The sequence below is a fragment of the Orycteropus afer genome, unplaced genomic scaffold (assembly GCF_000298275.1).
Source record: "Orycteropus afer afer isolate SDZICR_OR568_19922 unplaced genomic scaffold, OryAfe1.0 scaffold00247, whole genome shotgun sequence".
NCBI classification, from domain to species: domain Eukaryota; kingdom Metazoa; phylum Chordata; class Mammalia; order Tubulidentata; family Orycteropodidae; genus Orycteropus; species Orycteropus afer.
The window spans coordinates 5,134,584-5,144,099 of record NW_006921834.1 but is presented as its reverse complement, the minus strand read 5'-3'; the positions used below and the strand labels follow the sequence as shown (position 1 = coordinate 5,144,099).

The window sequence follows — 9,516 nt, the reverse complement described above, 5'->3', positions numbered from 1 at the left end:
AGAAAAATGAAACAAGATCTGTACCTCACACCATACACAAAAACTAACTCCAGATGGATCAAAGACTTAAATGTGAAACCTAAAAGCATAGAGTTCCTCAAGGAAAAATTAGGGGCAAATATAGGGGCCCTAATATATGGCATAAATAGACTATCAAGCATTACCCAAAATGCACAAACAGCTGATGAGAAACTAGATAAATGGGACCTTCTAAAAATTAAATTTTCATGTGCTTCCAAAGATTTTCCAAAAGAGTCATAAAAGAACCTAGATTGGGAAAGAATATTGAGCAATGACATATCTGACAAGGGACTTATCTCTAGAATTTTAGAAAACTCCAACACCTCAATAACAAAAAGACAAGTAATTCAATTAAAAAATGGGCAGAAGACATGAATAGACATTTCACCAAGGAGGATATTCAGGTGGCCAACAAACATACAAAGAAATGCTCATGATCATTAGCCATTAGAGAGATGCAAATCAAAATGAGATACCATCTTGCCCCAACACTTGCAGCAAAGTTCAACAAGGCATAAAATAACAAATGCTTGGGAGGATGTGGAGAGATTGGTACTCTCATACACTGCTGGTGGGACTGTGAAATGGTAAACCACTGTGGAATGCAGTATGGGGATTCCTTAAAAAGTTGGAAATAGAAATACATTGGACCCAGCCATTCCATTACTAGGTATATATCCTAAAGTGAGAGCCGTGACAAGAACAGACATGCACACCCATGTTCATCGCATCACTGTTTACAGTAGCACAAAGTTGGAAACAACCTAGGTGTCTGTCAATTGAAGAATGGATAACCAAACTATGGTACATACACACAATGGAATACTGTGCAACCCTAAAGAATAACCTAGAATCTGCAAAACACCACATAATGTGGATGAGCTTGGAGGACATTATACTGAACAAAATAAGTCAATCACAGAAGGACAAATATTGTATTAGTCCATCATTGTAAAAGTCAAGGAATGGTTTATACATGGAAGGAAATTTTCTTTGTTGGTTACCAGGGGTGGGAGGGAAGGTAAGGGAACACTGTTAGATAGATAGAGATTAAGTATTGATTTGGGTGAAGGGCAATGTACCAAATGTTAGTGATCAACACAGTGGCATTGAGGAAGAGGAAGACATAGAGAGGTACATGGGAGGTACAGACAACAAAGATGAACCCTTTTGCACATACAGTACTGTTGTCAATGAAGGCAAATGGGTATATGGGTAGATAGATGGGTGGACAGGCTGAATTATTAGGTATGTCTATGCAGCAGGGAGTGTACCCAAGACCATGTATAGGGCTGGCAGACAGTGGTTCTACAAGTGTATTTGTATGTTCTGTAAGAATTCCCAGGGATATAGTAGAACTGACAAGGGACAAGGTTGTAGTCACTTTTTGGTCACAGCCAGCTACCCAGAGGGAGCAAGTAGTTGAACCTGTGGGCTCGGGACCATAGTCTTGGGACATCAAGCTCAATTGGCATAACATACTACACAGAACATTGTTCCACCTCCTACTTTGGCAAGTAGCAACTGGAATCTTAAAGCTTGCAAGCAGCCATCTAGATGCAACGATGGGTCTCTCCTCGTCCAGAGCATAGAAGAATGAAGAAAACCAAAGATTCATGGAAACAATTAGTCCTGGCAACTTTTAGACCATGCGATCCTCAGCCTATATGACTCTGAGACCAGAAGAACTAGATGGTGCCTGGCTACCACTGTCAACCACTCGGAGGGGGATCTACGTTGGAGATCCTGGATTGAGAGGGAGAACAATGTGGAACAAAACTCAGAATCATTTGGGAAAATAAAAAGAAGGGGAGACCAGGTTTGCTGGTCTGATAGAGCCTGGTGGAACCGCTGAGACTATGGTCCCTGGCTGCCCTTCCAGTCTGGAATTGAACCCACACCTGTGGCTTCCAGCCAAATAAAAGACAGGCATATGAGTTGAAAATTTACCTGAGGTAGATACACTCCTTGGAGAGAACAATCATGGGAGAAAAAAGGTCTGTTTAAGCACAGGGAGACAGTTCAGGGGGCAGAAGTGCATGGAGGAATGGACACAGGGAAGAGGTATAACTATAGGGAGGAAGTGGGAGGGGAATTGTTGCATTGGGGTAAATTGTAGTCAATGTCATGAGACAACGTGTGTGTGAACTGCTGTATGGAAAGTGAACTTGGTCTGTAAACTTTGACCCAAGTCACAATTAAAAAAAAAAAGAAAAAAGAAACTACTACTCTGTGGAAAAGAAAAAGTAAGGCCCTCAAGGGAGATAAATACCCAAGGCACACTTTATTAATAGCCAGGTTTAGGCCTGAACCTCCATGTTCTATGTTAAACTAAACTGGTAATATGGCTAGAAACTTAAGGAGGCCTCCATTCCCCTTAAACCCAGTCTTAGAATATTATCATCTCCTACCTGGACACATTGTTTAGAGCAGTGTTTCTCAAATTGTCTGTAGTGAAAGACCAATTTTTATTCTTCCCAGTTGTTTGTGAATCAACACTATCATAAAATACAAAAATGATGGATTTTTAGAACTTGTTCTAGAATTATCACATTCTTGGATGTCATGTCAGTTGTCAAATTGCTATAAAAGTTTATAAAATCTTCTTTCCATTAATTGTACTTGTTACAAACCAGTAGTAAGCAGGTGAAGTACTAACAGTGGTCTGTGAATCCCATTTTTTGAGTAGAACTGGTCAGGGGGATGAATCAACGGGGGTGCCCAGATGTATAGATAAAAGGAATAACAAGCAGTGAGCTAGAGGAGACACTGATCCCTTTACCAGTCCAGTAACATGGAAGACAGAAGTATAAGACCTGGTCATGTATGTGCTCTTTTAACACACCGTGACATCATCCACTCTTAAATGAGGCCCAGTCATCATTTTGGAATCTCACCAGTGTAGTTACTCTTTGATGCAGGGATAAAGGTGGAAGAACAAAACAAGGAAAGGGATCAGAGATGTTTGGTACCTGCATCCTCTTTTCTAGAGGCCTATTTATAGTGTGTGGTATGTTACATATTTAACAGTGACATTTATGTAAAATGGTACATGATTATGGTTTTCTTTATGTGGACCCTAGTGACCAAATTCATTTACTGTCTCCAAGACTTGTGTGTTGCATAGAGCCAAGGCATGAAAAGACTACTTAGTAAGAAAGAAACAGGTGAGAGAATAGAAAGATGAAACTGGAAATATCTAGGGAAAATGTACTGATCTGGGAGCAGGGGCTTTTATACATTATAAGAAATAGAAGAACTGGAAGCATTTTGAGTCTAGAACTAGAAGTGGAATTCTAGGTGGCCAACAGACATAGGTGGAAATAAAGAAGAGCCCCACAACCCTTCTTTATCTTCAAAAGTATTATCAGAAGAAGGTTTATTTAGCACTTAATTACTTAGAAATTTATAAAGTATCCACTGTATTGGTATAGTCCTAGCCCACAAAGAACTTTCACAGTAGAATTATTTTGCAAGAGGGTTAAGGCCTAAATCCTAAGGCAAAAATCCCATATAGTTGGAAATTATTTTGAAAATGTCTTGAATATCATTACTGAGCATACCAAGGAGGATTGTGTAAGATCAGTCATTTGTCAAGTTTCTTTCTCTTACAGCAGTAGTCACCAAAGTGAGGTTGCATCCATTTGGGGCATTTGAGGACATTCCAAGCACAGTTAGTTTTAAGGGATGCAATTTCCAGATCCTTAACTAGCATATATTTGTGACTGGGTTTAGCCCTCTGGTCCAGAATCACACCAGTTCTCCTTTCCACAGCCACTTCACAGAAGGAAGACATACCTCTTACTTATCCCAGATCTTACTGTGGTGCATTGCCTTAAGATATAAAAATCTTGGGGGTACAAACAAGCAGACAATTGAAAATACTAGTAGCTACAAAGTTTTTCAATCAAATTTTCTTTAATCATTGTAAGGCTTCCTGAATTTACCCATGTCTTATATATTTCTGTTAAGAATGAGACAGAGTTATAATTTGGAGTATTGGAATATTTTAAATTCAGGAATGGGATAATTGTCACTGAAATACATAATAATTATAATTTAATACTCATTAATCAACAATTTTATTGAATAATGCATAATACCTTTATTAAAAATGAAACATCAGACTTTTTCCAGTAAAATAAGTCAGATTTAGCTAACTAAGTCTGATGGATGATATGGCAGGCATTTTCTTAAATGAGCTGAATTGGTGGCTTTAAAGTTTGGGTGAAAATAATTTAAAGCATATGATAAGATAAAATTTCCTTATTAAAAAATAAATGTTGGCAGTAGAATATAGAAATTAGCAATATTTTGATTACTCCAACCTTTTCTGTTGGGTTAAACAAGGTATGAGAGTAACCCATATAATTAATAGTCATTGATAAGTCACATTAAGCCTTTTTGGTATCTGTGGTAGTTTGGTTTGCGTGTCAGCTTGGCTGGGCCTGGTTGAGTGGCTGGGCAGCTGGTGGTAGTTAATCCCAATGAGAAGACTGGCAATCAGCTCCATGGTGGGATCTACCACAAGCAGCTAGGTAGCTGCCTTTGGGTGTGTGGTCTGCTTTCTGTATATAAGGAGAAGCTTTGAGAATGGTCTCTAGCCTGTGGCACGCTTGGACCCTGCATGTAGCCATGTCGTTGCTCAGCAGCCTGCTATGCTCTGCCGACCTTGGGACTTACAGTGGACTTAAGTTAATGGCCTGCCATGTGGATTGGTAACATCAGGACTGTGCCTCTTTACTTGTCAACCTTGGGGCTTCTCAGCCTCAGCCGCCAACAGCTGTCCAAGTGAAGAAATGCCTCTAGCTCCAGTGGGCCGGGAGCAGGAGGCAGAGCTGGACCCCAAGGTTTAAGGGCTTTCACCCAGCCCCTAGAACCTGGCACTTTGAACTCGGACTTAAAGCCTCCAAATTGTAAGAATAAACTCCTGTTTGTTAAGGCCATCCCATTTGTGGTATATTCTTGTCAGAGTGGCACTGGGTAACCAGAACAGTATCCTTCCCAGAAATCTAGACAGGATTGCTTCTAACCACTAGGTAATAAATCTTTTGGAAAGTTGGGTGGTTTTTAGTTACTTAACGTTCAACAAAATTGAAAGAAGAACTAATTGAATTGTCAGCCACTTGATAATTAAAATAAATTTTATTTAAAAAAATAAAACTTGCTGATTGCTTACATTCTGAGTTTTGGGATATAACTTGGAATATATTCAAAGAATTACATGACATTGTCATAACAAAATTCTTCTATTCCATTATACTTATTTATGTGAATAAAATTTCTCAGCCATTAACAAACGTGTTATTAAAAGGGGGGTATGTGTGTGAAGGAATTGATATTGAGCCCTATCTCTTTAATAAGTAACATCTACCTATATTTAAATGCCATTTGAAAAAATTTCAACCTCACCCGTCTCATTAAGAGATGTGTTTTATAAAATTTCCTAATTACTTATAAAAGTATATATTGTTTGGGTAGCTTTGATCAGTTGCATCGAGAATTATGAGAAAAACTCAATCCAGGAGAATTTTTTAAATTTCTTAGAGACTCATGGTCACAATAAATTTTTTTAATTTTAAATACAGTTTATGTATAACTTTTTGTTACAGAAAAGTGTTCAAGGGCAATCAATAAAATATATGAAAACATGAAAATATACATTAGCATAAAATTCTCTACAGAATGGAAATAAGAGTTGAAGGAGAAAAAGAAATGAGGAAATATTTTAAGTGGTGAAAACAAAACAACCAAACCCACTGCTATCGTTGATTCCAACTCATAAAACTGCCCCTTAGGGTTTCCAGTCTTGACAGAAACAGACTGCCTCATCTCTCTCCCGTGGCTGGTGGGTTTGAACCTCTGGCCTTTTGGTTAGTAGCCCAGTGCTTTAACCATACCACCACCAGAGCTCCGAAGTGCTAAAGAAGAGTTTTACTTTAAATGTTAATATTTACAGTATGCTGGGAATTATATAATTTGCAATTATTTGAACTTTTGGTGAAAAAGAATTTTTTATGTTGACTTTAAGATGAAGTAGAGAGAAAGGACATAATTTTCCAAAAACAATTTTGAGAGTACATGAGCAAAAATGTTTGAAGACCACCGTTAGTTACTTGACCTCCAGGGCATATACTCATTGAGAGAATGGCATGCTCTCTCTCTCACACTTTTTGCCAAGTGTGGTATATAGTCTGACGTGAGTAAGTTAAAGCTGCATTCTGTGTGAGTCCATACTAATGAGAAATAGACACACTGAAGTATTTCCATGTGGAGCAGCCACATAGACTGGCCACCACCAATGCATGAATTAAGTGAGTAGCATTTTTAAATCAAACTGGGCAAAAGAAGTGTATGTCGAGATTAATAGGGCAAGAGGAAGTGAGTAATAATGGGTGGTGTAGAAATTCAACATCCAGATGTACTTTCTGTTCTGATAACAAGAATGCAAGGATGGGGCTTTTGCTTAGCCTGTAAGGGGACAACTACGCATCTCATACCTCTCTTTTTTTCTCTCATCCTGTCCTACAGTCACTACTGAGCATTCCCGGCTCACCATTCCTCTCCCGCCACAACAGCAAAAGCAGCATCTTCAGTTTCAGGGGGCCGGGGCGGTTCCGAGACCCGGGTTCGGAGAACGAGTTTGCGGATGATGAGCACAGCACCGTCGAGGAGAGCGAGGGCCGCCGGGACTCGCTCTTCATCCCCATTCGGGCGCGCGAGCGCCGCAGCAGCTACAGCGGCTACAGCGGCTACAGCCAGGGCAGCCGCTCCTCCCGGATCTTCCCCAGCCTCAGGCGCAGTGTGAAGCGCAACAGCGCGGTGGACTGCAACGGCGTGGTGTCCCTCATCGGTGGTCCTGGGTCCCACATCGGCGGCCGTCTACTGCCAGAGGTGAAAATAGATAAGGCAGCTACTGATGACAGTGTAAGGAAGTGAACTAAAAGATCGAGGCTAGGCATGCAGTCTCTCCTGCTCCCGTCCTCACTTCTTTCCAAGCTCTGCCCATTCCACCTGGTCTCTCTTTGCCACACTCTGTCCCTGGCCCTTGTTTTTACACCCAAGCATTTGTGTTTTCTCCCTCCTGGTTTATTTCTATTTCCTCCATCTGTCCTTCCTCTTTTACTCAGTCTGTTTTCCACATCTTTCATTCCTTGCTTCAATTTTCCCCATATTCCTTCGTTCTTCCTTACTATTCCCCTTCCTCCCCACAAACTCTTTCCTCCTTTTACCTCTTTATTTCTCTTCATCTTTTCAACTCTCTCCTTCTGCCCTCCTGTCTCCTTCCTCCCACGTGCTTTGACTGACTGAATGCCTCTGGCCAGCGGATCCCACCCTGATGGAATGAGAATGGTATGCTGCCACCACCAGTGACCAAGTCTGAGCGGGTTTGGACCTGCCATTGCTTCTCTTACCCCCAGCTCCTCTCCCTTCCTAGGGAAACAGCTTGGAATTTAAAGCCTTTATCTTTCTATTAAGATGAAGTAATATCATTTTGAATAATTTTCTAAGCCTTTTCTGCAAGGAGATGCAGTTTTTCCAAAGAGGGATGTGTCAGTGATGTTGAGGGTAGGAGGTGTGCTCCTGGAAGAGCCAGGCAAGGGAGAAGGTAAGGAGACCCGTGTGAAACGGGACCTAGGTTTTTATAAAGGATTGAAATGGAAGTAAATCAAAGGAGGAGAGAGTGGGAGCTTGGGGCACGAACACATGGTATATGGGGGAGGAAGGAAAAGGGAAGGAAAAGATGAATTTTAAATGTAATCAAATGTCAGGCTCTGGAGGAGTTGCATTTAATAGCTTCACAAAATCACTTGTCTAAGGGTTTGAATGATGGTTTCCCTCTTTGGAAAAGCCATCTCTCAACATTTCTGTAAATTCTAAGCTGTTCATACCTTTTTTAAGTTTTAAATTCATATAACCTCAGTGATCCTAATCCTTCCTACCTCTAATTCCTTGACTTTCCTCAATCCTTCCTTAGCTGAACTAAGCTCCTTCAGATAGCATGTCAGTCTATTTTATTCTAATACTTCAGTTTTCTCTAATACAGCATGAAGATAGCCATACTTTTAATTAGCATGATGCATGTGTGGTGGAAAACTGGACAATCATGGATGAAATTATTCAGAATGACCTGTTTTTAGCATTTTAGAGCAGTTGTTGACTGTGCAGATAAACATCCAAAAGTCAACTCGCAGGTGGTGGTTTCTCTCCCTGAACTTCTAGTTAAAAGCAAACTACTTTCTCTTTTACATGTGTATAATTTTACAAGTTAAAAATTACTTGTACCTTCATTATTTTATTTGATCTGAAAAACAGTTCTGTGAGATTGACAAAGTAGAGATGATTATTCCTGTTTCTTAGATGGGAAAGGAGACTCAGAGAATTAGTTTTTCTTGAAGTGACTCAGCTCATCGTTGGTAGAGCCAGAAACCCAAATCTTCTTCTGTCTCAGAGCTAATTTTGATGTCTTTTCTACATAGTCACATGGCCATTAATCTTCTGGAGGAGAACTGTTTATTTAAAATCAACAACAGCAATTCATAAACTGTGACTCTCAAGTCCCTCCCCAAACCAGATAGTTGGTCAAAATGTTATTGTCTTTCAATTTAATTTTTATTTGATTTTTACTAATTATGTGTCTAGGCATAAATGTACAGGCTTTACAATTAGATTGGTGATTGTATTCTCTGATCTAAGAAGCAAAAACAAGAGGCAGCATCAAGGGACAAGAAGGGCTGGGAGCAGTTGGAGCACAGTTGGAGCAGCTGAAATTCTGAGAACCATCTTGAATTTTGGTTTCCTGGCAGTTTTTTTAAATATTTTAGCCAAATAATACATCTTGCTTTTTCTCAAAAGAGAGGGTATTAGAGGAGGTGTCCAGGAAGGAGCTTGAACTTCAGCTTAAGGCAAATGACTAGATTTGTGGGGTTTGTTTTTATTTATTGTTGTTGTGGGTTTTGTTTGTTTTGTTTTTAGCAGTTTCTGTTGTACTGTGTGGGAAAAAAAATTGAGAAGCAGTTGACCAGAGGGCTGTACCATGTAAGGCTTTATATACCACCTTAACTCTGTAGCTTATGGGGCTCTCTACCTTTGGGTTTTTTGGGGGGAAGGGGCCCCTGCATGCAGGAGAGTCTCTGTAGTGGCCCCAAGTGATGAAGGTGGAAGTCTTGAGGATTTCCAAGGCCAGGAGGTCCCCAAGGGATGGAGTAGACACAGGCTCCATAACTAGGGAAAACCGTTTTATTAGAAGCTATAAAGAACCATATCCTGGTTGTTAATGGTGTGTGGAAATGTCTGTCATACTAGTAGGCAAAATAGAACAAGACAAAACAGAAAAACAGGATGGTGTAGTTTGTGTGATAGGATCTCAACCTACAAAGACAGACTAGAGAAAAGATGACTATCTAAAAGTTAACAGTAGTTGCCTTTGGAAGGAGAAACTTTTGTACTGCTAACCAGAAGGCTGGCGGTTCAAACCCACCAGCCACTCCTCGG

The 9,516-nt window shown here is 40.1% G+C and overlaps 1 protein-coding gene across 1 annotated transcript in view; it reads left to right on the top strand.

Moving 5' to 3' along the window:
* Positions 1 to 9,516, top strand: part of SCN8A (sodium voltage-gated channel alpha subunit 8) — a 138,775-nt gene that overhangs the window by 39,498 nt on the left and 89,761 nt on the right. Inside the window, exon 11 of the mRNA XM_042782139.1 lies at positions 6,553 to 6,948. Coding sequence (XP_042638073.1) covers positions 6,553 to 6,948 — 396 coding nt within the window. The remainder of the gene's footprint in view (positions 1 to 6,552; positions 6,949 to 9,516) is intronic.